Source organism: Crotalus tigris, unplaced genomic scaffold (assembly GCF_016545835.1).
Source record: "Crotalus tigris isolate CLP2741 ecotype Arizona unplaced genomic scaffold, ASM1654583v1 scf7180000024376.1991246, whole genome shotgun sequence".
NCBI lineage: Eukaryota > Metazoa > Chordata > Lepidosauria > Squamata > Viperidae > Crotalus > Crotalus tigris.
Genome location: NW_024100546.1, coordinates 1,648,758 through 1,674,980, shown reverse-complemented (window position 1 = coordinate 1,674,980; position 26,223 = coordinate 1,648,758). Strand labels below are relative to the sequence as shown.

Below are 26,223 nucleotides of genomic sequence, written 5' to 3'. Positions count from 1 at the left end.
CAGGCTTGTAATAGGAGGGCCAGCCCATTGGACATAGCCTGGTAGAATAAGGGAAATTAAACCTTCAGTGTACGTCATTAAACAAAATTCCTCCTAGAAATGGGCAAGAGAGAAAGTAAAGCTGAGGCATTTAGTTACATTTAGTTGTAAAAAACTAGGAGGCTGCCTGAAACTGAATCCTTCTAACTATATTAACTACGCCAGAAACTAGGGAAACTAGGTTAGGCGCTGTAAAAATGAGCCTTGGGTTTCTTCGTTCTCTTATTCACTTCCAGTTTGTCAGAAAATTAAAGATAGCTCAAGGGAGGAAATGTCAGTATTTACAGGGAAAAGAAAGCACAGAAACGTTATGCCTGACCAGTCGTGCTAATCTTTGATTTTACCTTCTGTCTGAATCAAATGAACAAACGATGGTTTCTTTATAAAATTTATTGGCCACCCATCTCACCACAGGGGAACTCTGGGCAGAGTTGTATTAATGTACATAAATACAATAATGCACTTTATATATTTGTATATATATATTTTTTATGTAGGATGGAATCAACAGAGAAATGTGAAGCAGTGATTGCTCATTTTAATGGGAAATTTATTAAAACCCCACCAGGAGTTTCTGGTAAGTGGTGTGCGTGTATTTGTTTATGTGTGCACATGTGCATGTTTGTTCATTCCTTGGAAAATGCAAAGTTAATGAGTTTTAGAACTAGGGTATAAAAAGTGGGAGGCAGAACAATAGTGTGGGTGTTGTATCTTGAGACTTTAGAACAGTGGTTCTCAACCTTTCTAATGCCGCAACCCCATAATACAGTTCCCCATGTTGTGGTGACCCCCAACCACTTATATATCACCGGGTGCCAGGGGCGTGGCCAAAGAAAAGGGGGAAAAATGGTGGACAGCCTTGTTTGGCAACCCCCGTGAAATGGTCGTTCGACCCCAAATGGGGTCCCGACCCACAGGTTGAGAACCACTGCTCTAGAAAGAGTACAGAGAAGAGCAACAAAGATGATTAGGGGACTGGAGGCTAAAACATATAAGGAACGGTTGCTAGAATTGGGTATTTCTAGTTTAACGAAGAGAAAGACGAGGGGGGACATGATAGCAGGGTTCCAATATCTCAGGGGCTGCCACATAGAAGAGGGAATTAAGCTATTTTCCAAAGCACCTAAAGGCAGGACAAGAAGCAACGGGTGGAAACTAATCAAGGAGAGAAGCAACCTAGAACTAAGGAGAAACTTCCTGACAGTGAGAACAGTTAATCAGTGGAACAACCTGCCTCCAGAAGCAGTAAATGCTCCAACACTGGAAGTTTTTAAGAAGAGACTGGATAGCCATTTGTCCGAAATGGTGTAGGGTTTCCTGCCTGAGCAGGGGGTTGGACTAGATGACCTCCAAGGTCCCTTCCAACTTTACTACTATTACTATATCAAAATGCTCCTGTTCCCTTTGCAGCATTAATCAGACTTGGGGAGAAAGGTAGAAGGGAGGGAGGAAAGGAAGAGAGGACAGAGACTTCTGTTCCTACCCTCCTCTGATAGTCCCTCCCTTATTATCTTAATTAACATGAGAGGATTGCTAGCCCCAGGCCAATTCAAACCAATCCCTTTTGAACATGTAAACAGTCCATTCTTCCCTCAGCAGACAGTCATGTGGACAGACGGGACTTGTGAATTAGGCTATTGTCAGTGTCGCTGGCCATTCTTCTGTAGCACTTTTCTTGTACATTGAGCACCCTTTCATGGAAATTTTCACAGAAACTCTGAAAAGGTTGCAGAAACTCTGAAAAGGTTGCTCTATGTCACAGGTCGGCAACCTGCGGCTCCGGAGCCGCATGCGGCTCTTTGAGCCTTCCCTTGTGGCTCCCAGCCTCCTCTGCCTTTGCAGAGAGAGACAGAGACAGAGAGAGGCAATTGCGCTTCCCTGCTTCTCTGTGTGTGTGTGTGTGTGTTGTGTGTGTGTGTGTGTGTGTGTGTGTGTGTGTGTGTGTGTGTGTGTATATGTTTAAAAGAGACTGCGCTCACATTGTTCTCCGAGGAGCTGAAAAGCTTAGTGGGCGGAGCTCCTCCCTTTGCTGCGTCTCTGCAGGAAGCAGGAAGGGCAGGAGAGAGCTAGCTAGCCCAGCTAGGCTGACTCAGGAATTCTGGGAGTTGAAGTCCATGAGTCATAAAAGACACGAGGTTGCCTACCCCTGAGATTGTTGGAGAACAACTTGAAGCTTGCCAGGTGAGCAGCAGATGGGGGGGGGGGGGAGAAAGAGAGAGAGAGAGAGAGAGAGAGAGAGAGGGAGGGGGAAAGAGAGAGAGGAAAGAGAGAGAAAGAAAGAGAGTGGGGAAAGAGGAGTGGCAGACCAAGGGCAGAGAGGGAGGGAGGGAGAGAGACACACAGAGAGAGACCCTTTTGACATCTAAAATGAAGATAACACTGCATATATCCTTTTTTTACCTGTGTGTGTATGTAATTTTATTCTCTTAAAGCATTCTCTCGGTGATCATTGTTTTAATAGTATGGATATTCCAAAGAGTCATATTTTTACTTTTATTTTTAATGTGTGTGTGTGTGTGTGTGTGTGTGTGTGTGTATACACATACACATACACAAACACTCTCTCTCTCTCTCTCACACACACACACACACACACACCTATAATAAAGATAAAAAAGGATATATGCAGTGTTATCTTCATTTTAGATATCAAAAGGGTTTTGCGGCTCCCGGTGTTTTGTTTTTGGTGGGAAACGGGTTCAAGTGGCTCTTTGAGTGTTTTGGGTTGCCTACCCCTGCTCTATGTGAACAGGGAGATTATGGATACTGTTGCCTCTGTCGTTCAACTCTTCAGTAGTGTAAGCATTATTTATTCCACTTACTGTAACCAAAAGAAGACCAGACAGAAAACTAATATCATGATAATGTTCTAGCACCAAGGCATACACTACAGTACTTCAAATCCCTGTAGCCGTAGTAAGTAATTCTGAAATGGGTGTGCAGGAAGAGGAAGGCTCAAATGATTCTTCAGTTTTTAATTAGCTCACTTTTCACATAGATTTGTTTGCTTGCTAGCACTGAATTTGACTCTTCGTATGAAACTTTGGTACCCAAATATATAATTAGATGAAGCTGATTGTGTGGTTTTTCTTTTATTGATTTTTATTGTTGCTGCTGCTGTTCATACCATAGTATCTTGTGTATTACTATTGCAAAAGCAGGGGGAAAAAATCATAACAGCTGCTGTTAATAAAAATTAATGTATTCATTGGTTGTTGTTAAAATCCCAGCCCATTTTTGTGATGGACAGCTCTCAACTTACAATAGCTCATAATATGCCAGAAGCAACCACCCTTTAGTTATCAACATCTACCAGAAGAGAGTAACAAATTTCTCTATAGGATTAAAAAATAAAAATAATGAACCAGAAGTGGAGTGCAGGGTAAGAAGAGCACTTAGTACATCTACCAACCAATTGATCAATCAACAAGAAAGCCTTTCTGTTACTTTCCAGTGTGATTAAAATGATACAACATTGGGAAGAGCAGGCTGAACAGCAGAATTTAGATTAAGAAAAAAAATGGAAGTAAATGTGATTTATCTCATACTTGTTGTATGTCCAAACCATGCCATCAGTATTGTAGAATTTCTTAACAAAGGTATGTTCTTTTTCCATGTTTTTATTAGTGATTGTTGCTTTGCTCATTGAAGTTCTCTGCAAAGTCAGCCGCTTTTGAGGAGGCCCATGCCCCAGTTTTCAGATCTTGATACTATGTGAACTTCTTCAATTCTTTTTCTTCTATTCTACTATCCCCTTGTATTGCTGCATCAATTATCCACTTTATTCTTTTCAACATATACCTATCTGGTATATAATTATTATGGCCTGTTGCACAGTATACCAGATGTTCAGACTGGATTTGACATTTTTGTCTATCTATCGAATTCTTTCTAAGGACCTGGAATAGGCAGATGTGGATATTTGATGATGTTAGAGGTTTCTTTGCATGATGTAAGCTGCTTTTTGCAATTGACTGATCGTGAATTTGTTAATGCCAATGGTATTCAAATGGTACTCCAGTTGCTTTGGGATTGCACCCAGGTGCCCGTGACTATTGGTACTAACTTTGCCTTTTTTTGCCACAGTCATTCTATTTCTATTTGCGGGCCTTTGTATTTTGTTATCTTTTCCATTTCTTTCTCTTCTCTTCTGCTGTCTCCAGATACTGCTACATCTGTTATCCAGACTTTTTTGTCTTTCTTATCAACAATTGTTAATTCTCTGGTGTTATGTGGCAGGTGTCTGTCTGTTTGAAGTCTAAAGTCCCAGAGCACCTTAGCTTCTTCATTTTCTATTACAGCGGTTCTCAACCTTTGTGTGACGGCGACTCCCGTCACACGGATGCGCCGCGCATGTGCGCCGTGCATGCGGGGGGGGCTGCCCCATGTGCAGCATGCATGCATGGCGGCGCCCCATGCGCGATGCGCATGCGCGGTGCTGCCCGCATGCGCAACGCGCATGTGCGGCGCTACCCCCTGAGGGGGGGGAATGGCGGGTCGCGTTGTTTTGCGACCCCCGTAAAATGGTCATTCGACCCCAAATGGGGTCGCGACCCATAGGTTGAGAACCACTGTTCTATTACTTTATCTCTTTTATGGTCCCACCAGTTCTTGCTTGCAGGCAAATGATATTTCTTGCAAATCTTCCAATGTACCATTGTTCCTATTTTGTCATGCCATTGTTTGTAGTCGGTCTGTACAATCTTCTTGCAACAGCTAACCAGATAGTCTGGTTTCTTTGCAAAGTAGCACTTGCTAGCTGTTGCTGTCTTCTCAATTCTGACTTTGTATGCATTTGTTCTCAAGGCTTGGTTTTGTGCAGCCAGAATTAGCCCCTCTGTCTCTCTTTCTTCAACTTTCCTGCTCTTAGCTATTGCCAGCTCTTGTTATTATCTGCTTTCCCTGCTGTTTTTTTTCTAAATGTACTAGCCATGTAATGCTTTGTCTTCCCATGTCTGCTTTCTGTTCTTCATTTGGTCTTGTAGACAAATTTGGTCTCTCCAATATTCAGTAGGCCTTCCTGGTAGGTTCTGTGCATCTTCTACATTATCCTTAATATATTCTTCTGATGTCATTTTTTCTTCATCAATTGTCTAATGTACTTGCAAGATTCCATGCCCACCCATTTTCTTTGGTAAATAGAGTCTGTCAACTTGTTGTCATTATTTTTCTGGTCTTTCTATCCAGGGCTTTTAGTTCTGCTTGAGCCTAGTCCATCGTTCTAGTTGTATATCTAATGACTGGAATTGCCCAAGTGTTGATTGCCTTGATAGTATGTCCTCCACGAGTTTGGACTTAATCTTCTTCACTCTCCTGATATATTAATTTCTAACCTTTTTCTTGGCTTCATTGTGCTTGATGTCAGCTGAAGGATGCCCAAGTATTTATAGTGGTCATCTTCATCCAGACACTTCATGTTATTTCCATAGGACATCTTGATTCCTTCAGCTTTCACCATTTTCCCTAATTTGATGGTAAGCAGGTCACATTTGTCCAGTCCAAACTGTATTGCAATATATTGACTATATATGTGGACATGTTGAGCAGCGATTCTATTCCAGATGGTATATTTCCATACGGCTTTAAGTCGTCCATGTAAAGGATGTGGGATATTATTATTAAGGTATCATTAATAGCAATAATTCAGTTAATTATCAGCCTTATGTATTAGTTTAATACCCAGCTGACTGGCATAAGATGCAATCAACTCCCAAAAACCAGACAAAAGACTTTTGTCTTTTCTTCCTATGCTTCCTCTAATAGCATCAAATTCTTTGCTTGTGTTTATAAGGTCCACATAGTTTCTGACTAATGTCTGAATTTGAACTGTTTGAAATTGATATCTCTGTTTTGAGCTTGAAACAGCTGTTTTGTGTTCAAAACAGTTGCTTTGCTTTTTAAGTGGATAGTTTTGGGGCACTTTGAAATGACTGAAACCGTTTCTTTCAGATAGTTATTTTGAACTGAAAACACAGCTGTTTGAATTCAAAATGGTTTGCATTCAGAACTTCTTACACGTTGCCACTTTTGACCTGTCTTGTACTCTTCTGATGTCTGGCTAGCTTCAGTGGTCTTTTTAAATTCACATTTGCTTCTTGGCGCATAGTGAAAAGGGCAAGGTTTGCTTCACTCCAGCTTTAGAAGAGGCAATAGTTACTGTCTGTTAGCAGCACATCTTACTTCTGTGTAGGACAAGGATAAAAGATGTTGAATAAAAATAAATCTGCCCCAAAGCAAATTCCTGCTAATGGAGGACTGTTGGCTAAATCAGAAGTCTTGATTTGGATGAGAAAAAACTGCAAGAACAGAGAAGTCGGGACATGTTACTGAACAGACTTGGATGGAAAACCGTCTAAAAAAGCCATGCTGTCATATCCTTCTAAGCTGAAAAAAACATCTGGAATCAAATGCAAAATGGCCAGATAAGTTGGCAGGAGAAAAAACTGGGACTCTCGGACAGCAAGAAGGTGTTCAGGAAACGCTGAACAAACATTTCTAAGAAAATCAGGCCAGCCTCTTTTTTTTAATCTATTGAACTTTGTAAGAAGCATTTATTTAGAAATGTTTTTATACTAAAGTGTGCAAATGAGGTACTCGGAAGCTTTGGGCACCTGTCCCATTCACAAAAAAGTACAACTGTAGAAGTTTCTAAAAAAAATCAAATAGCCTAGGCAAGTAACAATCATAGTGGTAGTATATCTATTAACCCTGTGCCTTTAACTTAGCACCGTGCAGACATAGGATAAAAACAGCAATTCAAACTATAGCATACTATAAACATTTCTAAAATTATCTTGTAGAATAAGGAATCTCTAAAGTAAAAGATCCCTGACAGTCTACAGTATTAGGACTATTCAAAAAGAACTAAGGAAGTATTAAAACCTATTTAATTCTTGCTGTTTTTGGAATAGAATTGATGCAAGACTAAAAAAAAGTTGGTAGTATTAGCGGGAATGTGTATGAAGGTACAGTAGCTGCAGAATTATGCTGTAAGAGCCATTGTTAGAAACCAGAACCAACTTAGAGAAATGAGGAAATCAAGACTTATATGTGTGAAATCAGTGTTCAGATAAGGACTAAAGCAGGGGTGTCAAATTGCTGGCCTGCGAGCTGGATGTGTCATGCCGAAACCGCGCCCACCCCATTGCTGGCAATGGAAAGAAAGTTGCAATACGTCACGACATGTCACATGACGTTGCGAGTTTGACACCCTTCCACTAAAGGAACAAGCCAGTCTGGTTTTGCCATTGCTTCACCGTTCATTTTCTTGTGATCCACTGCGTTGAATAAACCACTGAAAGGGATTGCCAATAGTAGTGGTTGCCAACAGTAGTGACTGTTCAGGGTCCTCCCACAGGCACATAGGGCCAAGGCTGCTTCTCTAGGTAGCCAACTTGCCACTGCTCCATAATGTGCAATCTGCTAGAAGGAGGCACTTACTCACATAGTGTTAATTGGGTGGTGGAAAGCAGGCAAATAATGGTTAGAGCCTGCTACCCAAATGAGGTACTTCAGCACTAAAACAGGGCAAAAATGTTCCTGAATGTGGAGAAAAAGAAAGGGATATCATTGAGGCAGGTGTTGCTCTCATTCCTATTTTTAAAATAAACTGGAGTCCCTGGTATGTGAGCCCAGTTTCCTTAAGCTTGCTTATGAATGAATTTCAGTCAGAGGAATATAGGTGTAGACAGATTATGGTTGAGGTCCTATAACATGTGTTTCTGAGCAAACCAGACAACTGAGTAGAATTCAAGAAATCTGCACCAGGCAGAGAAGGGAGAGCTTGATGTGGGGATATAAGAGGGATTGTAAACTGCTGGGGCACAGAGTCATGTAACCCAGTTGCCAAGAATAGGACAGAAATTTATATAATTTCATTCCAGAAGAAACTGCAGAATTCTTGGTACTCAGTTCTCCGTATGCAAGGTTAAGTGGGATTTATGCCTTTACAGCAGGGTAGGAAGCACAGCGGCCATAATAGCAATCGCAATAGCATTTAAACTGATATTACCGCCCAGTAGCACTTTACAGCAGTTTCTGGGTGGTTTACAATGTAAGCATTATTTTGCATATTGTCCCCAATAATCTGGGTCCTCATTTTATCGACCTCAGAGGGATGGAAGCCTGACTCAGTCTTGAGACCCATCAGGATCGAACTCCAGGCTGTGGGCAGAGTTTGCCTGCCCTACCGCACTTTAACCTCTGCATCATGATGATGATAATGATGATGGAGGAGAAGGAAGAAGAAGAAGAGGAGGAGGAGGATTTCCATTTCCTCATCTGTTCCTGGGAGATTTCATTTCAATCTGGAGATGATAAATACCCCACATTTGCTGTAATATGCAAGACTGCTTTTAAAATACTATTTGAAAAAGACAAATCAGTCCAGTTCGATCTACCCAGTTTTGTCTAGGAAGCCAGTTTCATATAGTGAGAGGGAAGGCTATGGCTGTGCCTCCAGGGGCCTCTCCCACCCCTGAGGTACTCCATGCTCTGCTTAACAACCTGCATGTTCATTTAACAGTTCATTGGGGAAAGTAGGGATGGGGTCATTCATTTAACAGCTGTTGCAACATGTGACTATACATATGGTCCTATCTTGAGGATTACCTTAATCAAACAACATAATATGGTTTAATAATGTACAGTTGAAAATCTGGGCAGGAGGAATTCATTTTTTTCTGATTATGTTACTAGACTTCTGAACCCATTGAAAGTGGTTACAGACCACTGTCATGATAAAATAATTTTCAGCCTAATTTGTTTGCTAAAATTATATTTCTTGCTAAATTATCTTTCTGTTAAAAAGTTTGTGTCCATGTTTTTTACTGGAAATGAGAGTTAAATAAGTGTTAGTAAGGAAACTGACTGAGAACATACTTCTGAGTATCTAGCCCAAGTAATGTAATCTGAGTGTAATTCAGTCTAATCCATTACTCTCTTTATATTCTATAAAAACAACAGACCAATTTTCCTGAAAATTGATAAATTACCAGAACTCGCAGATAATGGAGAAATCACAAACAACAAAACAATTGTTTAGAACAATTTTAGCATTGTTCACTATAGAAATGTATACTAAAGAAATGATTTCCTCTACAACGTATCATTATAAAGAGCATTCAATTCAAAGCACTACATGAAATGCAAGTGACTACATTGTTTAATACAAAATGGCAGCTGGAGTGGTTGGAATGACCAGACATCCCAGAATTTTTAAGCTTATGGTTTATATAATTCATATTACATTTCGAGACAGGGTTTTATATAGTCTATGGAATGTTGTTTGCTGAAAATCAGTGAAGCAGAAAAATTATTATTAGCTGAAAATATTAACTGACTTTATAGTAGTGCTTCTACAGAGTCATTAAATGTATTACAAGGAAAGGGAGGAACAGCTGTGTTTTAGTCAAAATAGTTCTGTTCAGTCAGCCATTCTATGATAAAATCTGAAGAAAAATGGAGCCACTAAAAGCCCACGTAAAAGTCAACAGGAAGAAAGCTAATTGCCTCTCCTGGGGGAAAGAAATTCCATATATATAGTGTCACTGCCAAAAAGGACCTTTTTTTGTATCTGCCAGCTTCCACCCATCATGTTTGTAGCTGCTGTTTGTAGCTGATACATTCCTCTTAACATGAATTTTACAGTTCAAATTTGATTTGCAGACTATTTTCAGGTATTCATTCATCATTCTATCTCTTCCCATACAGAAGTAAAATTAAAGCATTTAAAAATTAAAGCATTATCAAGATTCAGACTTTCAGAGCTTAAAGCAACCTTCTTCCACTCACTAGATATTTTATAATAGAATTTCTTAGAATCCCTAGCCATTGACTATGTTTATGAAGTAAGATAAAAACTTCAGTTTATAGTAAACATGTTACCTGTTACCAGCCATGCTGACTCAGGAATTCTGGCAGTTGAAATCCACAAGTCATAAAAGAGCCAAGGTTCCCTACCCCTGCCCTATACCATTACAGAAGGTGACTAACCAGTCTCTTTTTAAAAGCCTTCAGTGATGGAGCACCCACAGTTTGTTCCACTGTCTAATTGTTCTCACTGTCAGGAAATTTCTTCTTAGTTATAGGTTGGATCTCTCTTTGATTAGTTTCCATCCATTGTTGTCTTTGTAATTCTAATTTAAAAGGCAGAAAAGGATGGATGGATGGATGGATTTGCATTCAAACTAGAACACTGTATTCTAGGTGAGAATAGTTGAATACAGCTGGATCTCCTTGAGGTTGTTTAAGCTGTTAGAGAACACAAATAGAATTAAGATCTGCAAAACTTGCTTATACTGTTGCATGCTCACAGTTAATTCTGCAAGATTCTCTTGGATGACAAAAATATTAGATATGTGCCAAAACAGGCATTATGTGTCATAGAAGGGCTTCATAATGTCATCATTTTAATTTCGGATATATAATCCAACAGAACAGCTATGTAAACAGCTTTCAGTGCATAGCTGTACCTTATTAACATTTTTTTTTTCAAAAGAAAGGGAAGGGGTTTCCTCCAAATAAATTTAAAGTAAAATGTGGGATGGAAGAATTTATTAGTGTAATGGAGGAAGATACTATTGGATAAGAAATGCTGTAGACTGTGAATGTTTGAGCATTTGAAGCTGCAGAGCATCCTCTATCCATTAAGATTCTCCATACAGATGAGGATGATGGAAAATCAGAAGCAGGTAGTTCATTTAGGGATTGTTTGAAATTTACAAGGGCACTGAAAAAAGTGACTCATGACTGTTTTTCACACTTACGACCATTGTGGCATCCCTGTAAGTCACGCAATCAAAATTGGGGCACTTGGCAACTGGCATGTATTTATGATAGTTGCAATGTCCCGTCACGTGACCCCACCTTTTGCGAGCTTCTGACAAGCAAAGTCAATGGGGAAGCTGGATTTGCTTAATGACCATGTAACAACTGCAGTGATTCGCTTAACAACTGTGGCGAAAAAGGTTAGAAAACGGGGCGCTGTTCACTTGACAACTACCTTGCTTAGCAGCATAGATGTTGGGCTCAGTTGTGGATGTAAGTCAGGGACTCACTGTACCTCAGCTGGTGCAGAATCTCCATGAATAGGGAAGCTCTACAGCAGGGGTGTCCAACTGCCGGCCCGTAGGCCGGACGCGTCACCAGGAAACCGCGCCCGCCCCATTGCCGGCAAGGGGGGAAAAGCTCTGATACGTCACGCGACGTCGCGGGTTTGACATGTCTGCTCTACAGTGTATCATCTCTATTTAGAGGGGAATGAAAGGAACATGGTGACTAAGCAGGACTAGAAGTTATAAACATACTTTCTTTGGAGTAAGAACTGCTGAATTCATTGGGATGTAATGCGGGTTGATTAAAATGACTTTTTGCAAGAAGAATAAAACAGAAAAAGTGCACTAAAAAGATCCAGTTTCAGCATAGAAATATCCTGTGAATACATAGAGAGCAATAGGATAGGAGTCCCCAACCCCCATGCTGCGGTCCACTACCTGGCCATTCAGATCTGAGCCGCACAAGCTTGCATGGCCTTTTTCCTCTCTCCCCCCCCCCCGGGTCGGGCCACCAAGCCCTAAAGGTTGAGGACCACTGCAATAGGAGCTGCTGAATTCAGTGAGACTTTACTAGAGTAAATATTAAAGACTTATACATGCTGAATCCAGATTCCACAAACAGCCTCTTTTTGTCTGTGTATCTGTGCACATATGCCTGTTTTCAAAAGGGTAGTTTCATAAACGCTAGAAAAGTTTCTATCTGTATATAAAGATAGAAGAATCCAGTCTTAAAGGGTCCTGCTTTAAAACGAATGAGAAAAATTCTAATATGAATGCATTCTTCACCACCATCCCTTTAAATACCTTTTGTGGCCACAGACCATCAAGACTTAACTCTAGAATTAAATCATAACATTTCTTCAAGCCTTCGTGGACCCCCTGTGATGACATTGAAGCCCCCCCAGCAGTCCGCGGATCACAGTTGAGAGCCACTGAACTAAAGTATTTCTCTGTGCCAGTGAATAAATCCTCCATTGGTGTATCTGTATGTCTACCTTTATATAATATAAAAAATATACAGTATACAGAGAGGCGAAAATCAGTAGTTGAAAATGTACTGAGTTGAAATGAGCGTTTTCCTACAGATAGTCCTCGCTTAATGGCTGGGTTTTTAATGACTGTTTTATGATTTTGAAGTTACGACAGCCAAAAAAGGGGCTTTAGAGCACCCTATTGTTGTTAGTTACAAAGTCGTGTCTGAGCCATCGTGACCCCATGGACAACGTTCCTCCAGGCCTTCCTGTTCTCTACCATCTTCTGGAGTCCATTTAAGCTCACATCTACTGCTTCAGTGACTCCATCCATCCAGCCATCTCATTCTCTGTCGTCTCCTTCTTCTATTGCCCTCAATCTTTCCCAGCATTAGGCTCTTCTCCAGTGAGTCCTTCCTTCTCATTAGGTGGCCAAAGTACTTGAGTTTCAACTTCAGGATCTGGCCTTCTAAAGAGCAGTCAGGGTTGATCTCCTAGGACTGACTGGTTTGATCTCCTTGCAGTCCAGGGGACTCGCAGGAGTCTTCTCCAGTACCATAGTTCAAAGCACCCTAGCCATCATAAATGGTCTCCCACTCCCCCGCGGTCACATGAATGCATGTGGAATGGGTCAACTTTACAATAAGCCATGATCTGCAGTCTCATGACCATGATTCGCTATGTTTTTCGCTGGTTTCTGCCCATTCAAACGAATACATTCACTTAATGACCATTGTGTTCATTTAACAACTGTTATGAAAGAGGCCAGAAAATTATTTCTGTTTACTTAAGTGCCTCAACTTAATGACCACAGCCACTTAGGCCATAATTCCAGGATCAGTTATAAAGTTGCAAATCAAGAACTACCTGTTACTCTATATTCGTCTTACTAACTGGGCTGAATGTAAAGATAATAGTCCTATTACTTCAGTAATCTGCACATATTTTTGTATACTAGATTGCTGATCTAGATAATTAAGCTAAATCAGATGGCAGTAAGACCTTTTCAAATGGTGGGAAGAAAATATATCATTTTGCAATCCCAGAGACTAGTACATCAAATTGATCCTAAAGGATTTTGTTTAGCTCCTACAGAACCTTTGTTGTGCAAGTTTGCGGATGGAGGACAAAAAAAGAGACAGAATCAGAACAAATATATACAAAATGGAAGAGCATGGCACAGAGAAGGCGAGGTGAGACTTGTAAGTTCTCATTTCAACCTTTTAAAGTTTATGTGTGTGTAGATTTAAGAAAGTAATTAATAGTACCCTGTTTTGTCATTCCTCTATATTATGCAATAGGTTTTTACAATTCTGTGCTATTTGCCTTCTTGATAATATAAACATTGAAATTAAAATCATAAACATGCAATCCCTTTTTAGGAATATTTTAATTTTGTTGAAAACCATTTACTGCTTTGTGACTAAGAGTCGAATCAATAAGAACAATAAACAAAATGCAATATAATCAAAATTGCACGTCAGCAAAGGGAGGAAATGGCAATTAAATATCTTTAATCAAATCAAACCGTAACCTAATCACAGCACTATGAACCAGAATAGCCTTCCAAGTCATGTCAGAAAAGCAAGGGGCATTGACACACCTCCAAAGTTTCATCAAACATTTGATGGCTCTTAGTAGTTTAGTGAGTTGGTGCCTCTCAAGGGAAGGAGCTCCAATTATTGCTATTCTTGAAAATACCCTCTCTTTCCTAGCCACATGTGCAGTGCATATTGTGTGGTTTAACAGCTCAGCTACATTCTGGCACATGGTTATATGAGCACATTTCTATCATGAGTCAGCATATCCTGAAAAGTTCGGTAAATATATAGTAGCTGAGATTTGTATGGGCTTTCAAAGCATGCTTGGGGAAAGTCAGGGCACTGAATGGTGCATTGCAAACATTCTCATTGGGGGATATGCAGCTGAGTGCCAAAGCTGAGTTAGAAAATATATTTTGATTGGAGCTCTGTATTTCATTGAATAAGTATTGGAACTCCTAAAGACTTCACTTTGTATATCAATTATGATAAAAATTATTTCTTGAAATACTGTGCTTTGCTGTCATTGTATCCTTTTTTTTTAATTAATTCAAACAGATGGGCTAGTGTAATGTTTCGATTGGGTTAGTAACCACTGTTTATTGATGATTAATTGCTCCTTTTCCTAAAGGCTGGGATGACACTCACTTACGATCCAACTACAGCTGCTTTACAAAATGGGTATGTAAATAAAGCACTTAATAAATGCATTTGATTTTCCTGTATATTTTTAAAAGATAATAATGAAGGTATGTGTATTTTCTAGATTTTACCCCTCACCATACAGTATTGCAGCAAACAGAATGATCACTCAAACATCTATCACGCCATATATAGCTTCTCCAGTTTCTACATACCAGGTGTGTATTTCAAGATTAACAGAATTAACAATAAAATTATGTTTTCTTTGTAAGTGGCTCATTTGTATTATGCATATTGAAAAGCCTTACCAAATCTGGGCATATCTAGATGAGGAGCCCTCAGCTTTCAGATTCCCTCAAAGCCCATTGATAAGAGGTCCAGAAATTAAGGACTATCCATTTGGAAAGCAAACAGGTTAAGAAAAGCTAGTGTACAACACCAAAGATAATGCAGGACTGCAGTCAATAGTTTTAATGTATTTCTGAGTAAACCACTCCTTGGTTTCCTGTTGAATAGGAATTGGTAAGTACAGCAGGGGGACATAAAAGCTTCTGTTGCTTAAATATTGCTGAAATAGAGATAATATATTATGTTTGAGGGAACCATGAAAACCTCAGATTGTTTATCAGATTTGCTGAAAAAGAACAGGCCTGTATTCAAAAAGCTTCCTTACTCACTAGAAGAGTAAAGAATCTCCCTAAAATTGTATATTAGTATATGTTACAGGAAAGATCCCTGGAGTGTTTATAGATTATTTTGTAAGATTTCAAGTAGATTTCCTGTTTACTTCCTTTCTGTTTAGAGCATGATCTCACAAAACATTTGGAGATAAACCCAATGAACCATTGGGAGATAAACCCAATGAACCTTCTTCAAGACTGAAGAAGAAAGTGAGCAATCTCACACTTTCTTTAACCCCACATCTCTCTTGGGAAGGCTGTGTAACACTAGACTCCAGAGACCGTGCTAGCTTCAATGGCTTAGAAGAGGGAAGGAAAGAGGAAAACAAAAACAGTGTTACTGAGAATTGCTGCCTTTTCCTCTTGCCTTCAGGTAGTGAAATTGGCTTGGTTAAGGGCAAAAGAACTGTATTCAGCCAATGTGGGATCCCTGCCCAGTCCCGTGGCTCTGCTCAGGGTAGGGATTGGCAAATGCCCAGGATGCTTGGGAGGAAGGCTCGTCCAGACAGGAAGGCCCTGGGAAATCAATCCCACATTCTACTGAAGGGTTTAATAGCTTTTGCAGACTTCACTGGCTGCTACTTCTGAGTTCTCCTCCAGATGGAGCTTTTGAGCAAGTGATGTAGATAAATGGCTCTGGTTTTCTCTGATTCAAAACTATACTCGAAGCTAGTTATGCGTGCATACACTACTCTGTGTATGGGCAACTTGTTCATGAAGGCCAATGTAATTTGTACCCATGCTTATCCAAACAGGATATGAACCTGTGGAACTTGCCATTCTGAATCTTTCAGTGTGCTGTTTTATAGTTCACTGTTTGAAAAAGAAAGTGAAGGTATTAACACCTAGCAGTTATTACAGAATTAAGACATTCATAGGCAGCACATTTATTTTAGGTAGAAATGTCTCAAGATTTTTTTTCCCTCAAAATGTCCAGATGATCCTTATCAGAGCCAAGGTATACTTTCCTCCAGTTCTATCTTGGTCTGGTTAAGCTCTATTAACTATTCCTTTTATCCAGAGTATTCATCCCAAATAAAAGCAAAATATAGTCTATATTTACAACGAACTTTTAAAGTTAAGTGCAGTCAGAGTTGGAGAACGCTAAAGCTCAACAGACAACCTCCTCTACTGTAAATCCCGGTTGGTCTGAGAAAAAGGAAACAGATGTTGCCGCTTAGTCAGACCCCTCCCTCAGCTTGGTGTCTGTGAAAACTCTGCTGAGGAGATCACATCCTGTAGTCTTGCACTGTCAGATCGGGATTGCTGGTATTCAGCTTTCTACTTCTACTTAAAAAAGGGAGGAATTGTTTACATCTTAATCATTTATCATCTGCTTGTAGCATTTGAAGGTACTGCACTAATACATGTTGGGTAGAGAGGATTATGGTGTCTTCTAAGTGAAGGTTAATGTGAATTAACACAGTCTACCGGGTTGTCCTATATTGGCACTGGAATTTTCACTTCTTGCAGCCAACATATAAGTCAACATATAAGCCCACTTCTCAACCTTGAGTCTTCAGAGGATGGTCAAGTCCAATGCAAACTCAGGATGATAGCTGTCATCCAACAATATTTATGAACTTAACATTATTGGAGGCTGGTTGAAGATACACTGAATGTTCTATAAGCTATTCATCATTAATACAAATTTATTAAAAATGGATTTTGTTTTATTTTCCAGGTGCAGAGTCCCTCCTGGATGCAGCCTCAACCATATATAATGCAGCATCCTGTAAGCATGCACTGTTTCTCTTAATGTTGCTCTGACTGCTCTTGGAATGGGAATGGGGAGGAAATGATTTCGTTCCCATTTTTATGGGTTTATATAGTCAGAGCCGGACTATATAAACCCATATAGCTATATTCTATAGCAGGCACAATCTACTGTATACACTAAACGACCACCAAGAGATGCTGGGAGTCAGGCATTGAACTAATATAACATTGTACAATCCATTGCTATTGATAAAAAATAATCATTTCATCTTATCCTTAAGCCCCCTAATCTAAAAAACTGATGGATCAATTCTATCCACCTCTGTTGGAACAGCTGTAATGGGAAGCAAAGATGGAAAGCTGTAAAATTGGGATGAGAACCTATGAGTCCTGTATACCTCCTGGAAGATACTAGGGTGGTTTGTCTTGGGTTATCATATATCTGAAAGGCATTAATTTGGGGATAGCTATAAATACATACACACATAGGTGTGTGTATACACATGTGTGCCCATATCTTTAGATACACAGTTCCTGACAGGAAATCCTAGATCTATCACTTCTGAAGCTTAGGAAATGCATTGTGCTCACTTCTCCCACTGAATTTAGTTTAGAGAAACTTGCAGTCTATATTTGGGGCTGGATGATATCTGTACATGGAGACCATTATAAATACTTCACTAATTGCCCTGCTAAAATAACTTTACCAGAAATATTCTTACTTATCGAATAAAATAGCCATACCGGATTAGTCTAAAAGTCCGTTTAATCCAGCGTCTTGTTTCCTGCATGCTGCAAAGAGTTAGACTTACTGGCTTAAATGGTCCCTTCCAATTCTATGCTGGACAGCCAAAGGTTTCCCAAAACATTTTCATCGAGAGCTACAAAAGTGAATGGAGCTAGTGACCATAACATCCATTTTGTTTTTTGTTTAAGTAGGGGGGATAACTGGAGTTTGTGCAAAAAATAGAATTCCTAATTATTGCAGTAACAAGATCCATGTATGCTATGTTTTATCTAGAAAAAATGGTCCTTTATAGGGGTTAGAAAACCCTCAGAAAATACCATGAAGGTGACCTTTTCCTGTGGCTGAGGAAATGGAAGATTCCCGCTTATGTAGCATTCAGTAGAATCCCACATATTTAGTGCCTTAAATTGTGATAATCTTGCAACGAACAATAATCTCATAATTATATGAATTTCATAATGTTCGTCTTCCAGCATATGTTTTCTCAACCATTCACTTCAAAAACCAGTGTGCTGTTTTAATAAAGATCTTAAACTTGTTTGTTTGCTTGTTTGTATCCTGCTTTTATTATTTAAGCAAATAATTCAAGGCAACGAACATATCCAAAACATCCTGCTTCCCCTATTTTCCCCACAATGACAACCCTGTGAGGTGAGTTGGGCTGAAAGAGAATGACTGGCCGAGGTCAGAATGGATCGTACTGAAAAAAGTCTTGACCCAAACCTTTTGTTTTCTATAAAAACGTCTTACTTTGCTAGAAAAGAAAGAAAAATCCACATGAGGAAATGTTTGAATCCTGTCTCTTTCATTCTGGTAGGGTGCTGTATTAACTCCTTCCATGGAGCACACCATGTCTTTGCAGCCAGCGTCAATGATAAGTCCCCTGACCCAACAGATGAGCCACCTTTCATTGGGCAGCACTGGAACAGTACGTAGCCTTCCAATAAGCTCCATTAGTAACCACTGTAAAAGTTACTATCTCTTCTATGGCATGTTCACTACCTAGTATGAATGCATCCACTAGAAACCCTGTCCGTTCATAAAATTCCTAAAGCTTACCTTTGTCATTTTTTCGAGAGAGGAACATGAACATTAGCAGATTTGAAGGGTGAATGTAGCTGCTTTTCTTCTCGTATTTCTCAAAAATACATGATCTTACGGCTTGATAGCAGTGGTATCAGCATACATTGTGAATGAGTTCTTGAATCTACTATGAGCTATTCATCTCTTATCTGCCAACGAGAACTGGCATTGTTGGATGAAATGTCTTACAAAGAAAAAATAGAAGACACAGAGTCGCCAGTGATTTGGTTAAAATGATTTTGGAAACACTTGATTTATTTCCTCAAGATGTTAAAGCAAAAAACGTAAAAACAGGCTTTTACAGGTAATCCTCAACTTATACTACAATTGAGCCCAAAATTTCTGTTATTAAGTGAGACATTTGTTCCGTGAGTTTTGCCCCATTGTACGACTTTTCTTGCCACAGCTGTTAAGTGAATCACTGTCGTGGATAAGTTAGTAACAGGGTTACTGATGGGGCCTCCCCATTGACTTTGCTTGTCAGAAGGTCACAAAAGATGATCACATGACCCTGGGATACAACAGGTCATAAATATGAACCAGTTGCCAAACATCTGAATTTTGATCACATGGTCATGGGGCTGCTGCAAAGGTCATAACTATAAAAACCGGTCATAAATCACATTTCTAGTGCTGTTGTAACTTTGAACGGTTACTAAACAAGCTGTTGTAAGTCGAGGAATACCTGTATTTGTTAATAATCTGAGAGCATGCATTCTTTCTATAATAGCAATAGTTCTTAGACTTATATACTGCTTCACAGTGCTTCACAGCCCTCTCTAAGCAGTTTACAGAGTCAGCATATTGCCCCCAACAATCTGGGTCCTCATTTTACCAACATCAGAATGGTGGAAGACTGACTCAACCTTGAACTGGTGAGAATTGAACTGCCAAACTGCTGGCAATCAGCAGTCAGCAGAATTAGCCTGCAATACTGCATTCTAAACACTGCACCACCATGGCTCTGTAAGCTGCCTATAAATCATTGTGAATGAATTGGGTGGCCATATAAATTTTCTTAATGAATAAATAAATATCTTCATTGGCTAAGTTCATCATAGTTTATCTAAATAAGTTATAACAAGTTTTAGTTTCTACATTACTCCATCCTCTCCATCACACAGTCGGATGACAGCTGTATCTACTTTCAAATACACTGTGTTTTGCTTGGAATTACTAAATTTAAACCTACGTTAATCAGGGTTTGCCATTCTAACTATGATTTATGAATCATGGCTAAACAAAAACAAAAGAGAACTCTTCCAAGCAAGTCATGGTGCACATAATATTTATTGGGTCTTATATGTCAGATGATAATATGCTTGAATGTGCAGTATTGAGCTGAATATATTATCTGCCTATTTTGTAGTACATGCCTGCCACAACAGCTATGCAAGGAGCTTATATTCCCCAGTATACACATGTTCCCACTGCAGCTGTTCCAGTTGAGGTGAGAAAATCTTTACTATTCAAAATGTATTGCATTATTGCTGTGAACTCTTGGGGGTGGGAGATTGCTACTCTTATTGATGCATTGTATTTTTAAATGGCATTTAAGCTGTATGATTTTAAGTGTACATCGCCCGGAGTTACTCTGTGAGTGAGATGGGTAGTGTCTAAATTTGGCAAACAAATAAAATGAAAATTCTACATATACCTTCTTAAGAATTTGACTAATAGAGTGGGATAAACGCATCTGTGGCGTGTGTATGTATGTGTGGTTGATATGCTTTCATGCACAATCTTTGTAGAGAACCAATGATGAATTGTCTTAAGAAAAATGGCCAACTGTAATACATACCATATTGCCCTGAAAATAAGACCCGGTCTTATTTTTTTTGGGGGGGTTACTTCCAAAAGAAGTAGCAGGTCTATATTTTCGGGGGGAGAGGTTGTCTTTTCCACTTACCTTGCAGCAATGGCACCAACAGCGCTGCCCAGCGGGCTCACTTCTTCTGCAGCCAAAGGAGCAACTTGCTTCTGCAGCTGAGAATGGAGCTCGGCCTCCATTTCGCAGTGAGAGGCCTTTCCGGAAGGCCTGTACAGCCAGAACCGAACTATGGATAGCTTGGTTCTGGGCTGCACAGGCCTTCCGGAAAAGTCTCTGCCTGCGAAATGCAGGCCGAGCTCCATTCTCAGCTGCAGAAGAAAGCTGCTCCTTCCGGCGATGCAGGTGTCGATCCATGGGAGGCCTGGCTGTAATGGTAAACTCCAACCCCCCCATCCCTGCCCTAGCTTGATTTTTAGCTGTGCGCCTCACCCCAAAACTAGGGCTTATTTTGGGGGTAGGGCTTATATTAGGCCCACCACCAAAAGTCAATCTAGGGTTTATTTTGGGGGTAGGGCTTACTTTCGGGAAAACATGGTAATACTATAGGTAGTCCTCAACTTACAACCACAATTTTGAGCCCAAAATTTCAGTTGGTATGCAAGACATTTGTTAAGTGAGTTTTGCCCCATTTTACGACCCTTCTTGGTACAGTTGTTAAGTGAATCTCTGCAATTGTTAAATTAGTAACACAGTTGTTAACTGAATCTGGCTTACTCATTGACTTTGCTTGTCAGAAAGTCCCAAAAGGTGATCACGTCATCGAGACACTGCAACCATTATAAATATGAGTCAGTTGATCTGAATTTTGATCAAATGACCACGGGGATGCTGTAATGGTCATAAATGTGAAAAACAGTCATAAGTCACTTTTCAGTGTCGTTGTAACTTTGAAGGGCCATTAAATGAACTGCTGTAAGTCGAAGACTATCTGTATCTGATGTCACAAATTTTAGAAACTGTCTTGATATATTTTTTTATAAAATTTGCTCCATAACTCAATTTGAAGAAATAATTAGAACACCTTTCATACTATAGCTGGTGATTTTTTTTTAACAGGAAGCCAGTGGTCAGCAGCAAGTTACAGTAGAAACATCCAGTGATCATTCTCCATACACTTATCAACAAAACAAGTAATTGTGAGGTAAAATTGTTATCATATTTCTTCAGACATGTACAGAATATTTTCTCATCCCAAAATAAAAAGAAATACAGACTCTGCTAATAATTTTATGAAGCCAGTGTGAAATAGTGGTGAATTTGGTACCCTGAATGTTTTCTCAGTTCCTACAATAAAATAACAAAAGTTGTCTGCTACAACCATGAAATTGTGAAGGAAGTTTCCTTCTGTTGATTATAGAAAAATACATTTGTTATAGCAAATTTTCATTAAGTTGCTTAGGATACCAACTTCTAGAATATCTATAATAGAGACCTATTCTTATAAACCCATATCTTGATATTTGAATTTGAGAATTTCCTTGGATTTTTAACTTGCCTTCCAATTAATATTTAGGAAAATACATCTAAGTATTATGCTTTAATTCTGCAAGATACCTTACCCTCTACCTGAAAGTGGGATAACTATCTGTATACATATTTGGGAAAAAGAAGCTCAATGCTTCTGTTCTGTCAATGTAATAATATGAAATACTGTTACTAGTTCTCATATCTGCTTAGAAATTTTAACATCAAATGTAGATTACATGCATGCAGACATAATGTAATAAACCATGGTTTGTTTCACCAATTTGGGAATTCTTTTTTTAGCCATTCTTGTCTGTGTGAAATGTGTTATGAAAGCCTGGAAATGGCTCAAAAAGAAATGGAAAATAAGCCAGGGAAATCACCCCAGAAGCATCATGTCCCTTTGGGGCATTTCATGTCACTTCACAGGTGCACTTTGTAAACCAGTAACCAGTCCTTGTTTAAACTGATATATTCTCTTCAAATAAATAATAGTGCATTCATTGCCCTTCATTCATACATACCTGTAGGAACGGTATCAGCTAAGCTCTGCACAGATTACTTTCTCCTTTTACATTTATAACCTCAGTAAATTCCTACAGCAGGCTAGATATTAGGAATTTGGTATTTGGGAATGAAATGTATTTTTACCTTTTTTTTTTCAGATACGTTGGTGGTGACCTTGCCTAGAGAAGGATGCAAAGGCTGAAACAATCATGGATTTTACTGATCAATTGTGCTTTAGAAATTATTGACAGTTTTGCACAGGTTCTTGAAAACGTTATTTATAATGAAATCAACTGAAACTATTTTTGCTATAAGTTCTATAAGGTGCATAAAGAAAAAGAAAAAAAAGATCTTAAAATTCATTCTAGTAGCTGTTCCCTCCCCCCTCCCCCCCGAACAGGTTTATTTTAGTAAGAAATTTTTTATCGAGTGTTAATGACGCAAAAAAAAAAAAGAAAAACAAAAAAGAAAAAAAAATCTTAAAAATAATTCCGGTCACGCACAGCTCAAAATGGAGACACATCCATGTGCATGACAAAATCCGTGTCTTGGTTTATTTTTATTTTGTTTTAACTTTTTTAAAAATGTATAATTTTTTTTTTGAAGTTTAAATTAGTAAAACATCCATGCTGATGTTCTGTGCTTGCTGTGTGAGTCTTGCTCTAGTGCAGTGTTGCAATTGTAGGGTCTGTTTTCATAGCTTTCTGTTTTGTTTTGTTTTTTCCTTTAAAAGTAGTCTGAAGTGTCTCATCTTTTTTCTATCAATTCCAATTTGCCTTAACTCTTTTAATGCTGTAGCTGTTTCAGTACGTAGTCCAAACTAATGGTGTAGAATGCTTTTGACCAAAGCTGGTCTATTATGCCTTGTAAAACAGCAGGATAGGGCTTTTAAGAGGTAGTCGATAAAAATTGCTGAAAAATCTGGCTTTTTAAAAATGTGTAGTAAGTGTTTTTAATGATTTTTTTCCTCACATAATAATGTAAGGTTGTGAAATGCAAGATTGGGGAATAGGGAAATGTTTTGTGTGAAACACATTTTTCTGACTGGGGAAATTTTAATAGAATAAATCGTTTGTAAGGCCTTATGCCAATTAATTTTCCTCTGCTAGTTAGGAACTCTGCTGTATGATGCAATGTAAAAAAAAAAAAAAAACTTTTTGCCTTTTTTTCCAGAAGCTAATTATGTTTTAGTTGTAGGGTGGGGGAGTTTGGGGGGTAGGGAATCATGCCGAATGTTTCTGTCCTTTCTAGTAATGATAATGCTTAAGAACAATGCTGTACTGAGACCTAGCAAATAGAAGCATTTGCTTTTACAGCAAAGGCAAAAGCTAAAAGACTTTTTTCAAAATATAAGCTGAGATTTAAGTAGAAAATGAATGAGATTGGGTACTCGCTCTCTATATTAGGTAAATAAAGACTTGGCACTTTTTAAAGGTAACTTTACCAAAGAACAAAAGAGCCAGTAACCAATAATTCTGAATTGTCTCAGCAGTTATGTCTTCTGTACTCTTTTATTTTTTATTATTATTTTTTTCTTTTTGCCGGACCAGTTTGCGGTTAGAAGAATGTGCCTTTTTTTGTACATTTGCATTTAGGTTTTATAATTTTTAATTGATGTATGGACACAAACAAACAAACAAAAAGCATGAAGGAAGACTTGGATCCAAGCAGTGCCACGCTTTATATCATCACTACAAGTGTTCATTGTAAAGAAAAGAAGAAGAAAAAATAATTTTGAAACTATGAAATTCCTGATTTCACAAATACACTGTTATTTGTACTTTTTAATGTATTAGATAAAACTCACTGCTCTTAAAAGCTCGTTTTTATTATGATCGCATGTGTAAATTAAGTTGTCTTCCAAAACTGTGTACTTGTCTGGTCAACTGTGTATGATCAGTTATCTACCTCAAGGCTTATTTCTTTTACTAATGGGACAGGTTGCTGGCCCTCCCTGTTACCACAGACCAAATCATCCTAGCTCAGGAGCTAGGCCTAAGCAATTCTTTCTTTTCACTTTTTGTTTTCCTTTTTAGTTTTTAAATTTTATGTGAGTATTCAAGTACAGATGTCAGTGACATTTCATAGTTTCAAAAGTCAATGCTGCTCTGAGAAGTGTAGATTCTGATAAATTACATAGACATAAGAAATATGTTCTGTTTTTGTTTTCTATTTTTTTTATTTTTTTAAAGAAAAAAAGTTGTGGTATTATTGGTTCTATGCTCCCTTGAATTGACTGCTTTGTCAGAGTTCAGCTTCCTTGCATCTTTTTCCTTGGAGGTGGCATGTTTCCAGAAAAAGAAGAAGAGTTATTTCTACTTGATCTTCTCTTTCAATTAGTTAAACATTGGGTTAAAACAGTGTTTCTCAAACTTGGCAACTTTAAGATGTGTGGACTTTAACTCTCAGAATTCCCCAGTCATAACTGGATGTGGGATTCTGGGAGTTGAAGTCCACACACTTTAAAGTTGCCAAGTTTGAGAAATACTGGGTTAGAGGAAGGAATAGATGCTGCTGGAAAAGCTGAACTAAGTGCCATACTCACTATCTGCGTAAGATTTGCAAAATGTATCCTCTGTACATAAAAAAAAAATAATCGATTACTTAAACATCACATAGTAGACAGCCATTAAATTATAAAAAAATAATTTATGAAGAAAGACCTTTTGTACAGATTGAAAAAAAAGATTTTCATAGAGATATCTATATGATCAAGAGAGTTAATTTTTTATTTTTGTTTTACTAGTGCCACAAACTTGCCAGTGGTAACTTATTTGTCCGGTTCAAGATAACTCTGTCATTTTGTTTCCTAGGACTTGTTGTTAAATGCCAAAAGACATTTTTGAACTGTAAATTTGATTAGATTGTTAGCTTTTTTCTGTTTTATTTCTTTTGAAAACTTTTGAATAAAAAACATCAAAACAAAACCAGACTTTCTCATGCTTTTTTTAAAAAAAAAACTAATACAGTATTCAACTCATGTGACCTTTATATCATTCATAAAGTTATAGCACTATATTGCTCATTATTTGAGTATGCTTTACTGACAATATTTACATAATCTATCAAAATATTTTCCTCTGGAAACTAAAGACAATGTTCAAAGCTCTCTATCTTCCAGAAAATCAAAACCAAAATACAGCAGTTTGCCTCAAAACATCTAGAAACCTTCATGGGTGGACTTAAACATGGATCTCCTTCATCCCTCTTTCCAACTCCTGAGAACAAGTACACCATACTTAAAATGTTTGCTTGCTTTTTCCCAGTAATTTTGAAAGAGTGCCTTGCAATTGAATGCTATTCTGTGCCAGTTCCTATCCCAGCACCAAACATTAGAGCTAGTATGGTCTAGTGGTTAACGCTCCAGACTAGAAATGAGTAGATTGTGAGTTTTAACTGCACTTTAGCCATAAAAACTGTCTGAGTGAGTTTGGGCCAGTCAATCTTTCTCAAACCAGCCTACTTTACAGGGCTCTTCTTGAGAATATAGGAGGAAGTTTGCTGCCGTGAGTAATTTATAAAAATAATAAAGGTGGGATATAAATACAGGTAATCTTCGACTTACAACAGTTCATTTAGTGACCAAAATCACAATGGCACTGAAAAAAGTGAATTATGACCATTTTTTACATGATCGTTGCAGCATCCCCATGGTCATGTGATCAAAATTCAAATGCTTGGCAACTGACTCATATTTATGATAGTTGCAGTGTCCCAGGGACATGTGATCCCCTTTTGCACCCTTCTACAAGCAAAGTCAATGGGGAAGCCAAATTCACTTAACAATTACCTTACTAAACAACTGCAGTGATTCATTTAACTGGCAAGAAAGGTCATAAAATGGGGCAAAAATCACTTAACAACTGTCCAGCTTAGTAAGAGAAATGTTTGGCTCAGTTGTGGGTTGTAAATCAAAAACTGCCTGTAAATAAACATTGACAAAG

The 26,223-nt window shown here is 38.5% G+C and overlaps 1 protein-coding gene across 5 annotated transcripts in view; it reads left to right on the top strand.

Annotated features, from left to right (window-relative positions):
• RBMS1 (RNA binding motif single stranded interacting protein 1) overlaps nt 1-25,206 on the top strand; it is a 151,166-nt gene extending 125,960 nt beyond the window's left edge. For 2 of the 5 annotated variants that reach the window (XM_039328452.1, XM_039328450.1), the window contains exons 6-14: nt 537-616; nt 13,151-13,257; nt 14,237-14,286; nt 14,372-14,465; nt 16,612-16,662; nt 18,212-18,322; nt 19,847-19,927; nt 21,365-21,449; nt 22,438-25,206. In XM_039328452.1, coding sequence (XP_039184386.1) covers nt 537-616; nt 13,151-13,257; nt 14,237-14,286; nt 14,372-14,465; nt 16,612-16,662; nt 18,212-18,322; nt 19,847-19,927; nt 21,365-21,442 — 652 coding nt within the window. In that variant the 3' untranslated portion in view covers nt 21,443-21,449; nt 22,438-25,206. The other 3 variants (XM_039328451.1, XM_039328449.1, XM_039328454.1) reach the window with 2 other exon arrangements.
• Nucleotides 25,207-26,223: the final 1,017 nt, after the last annotated feature.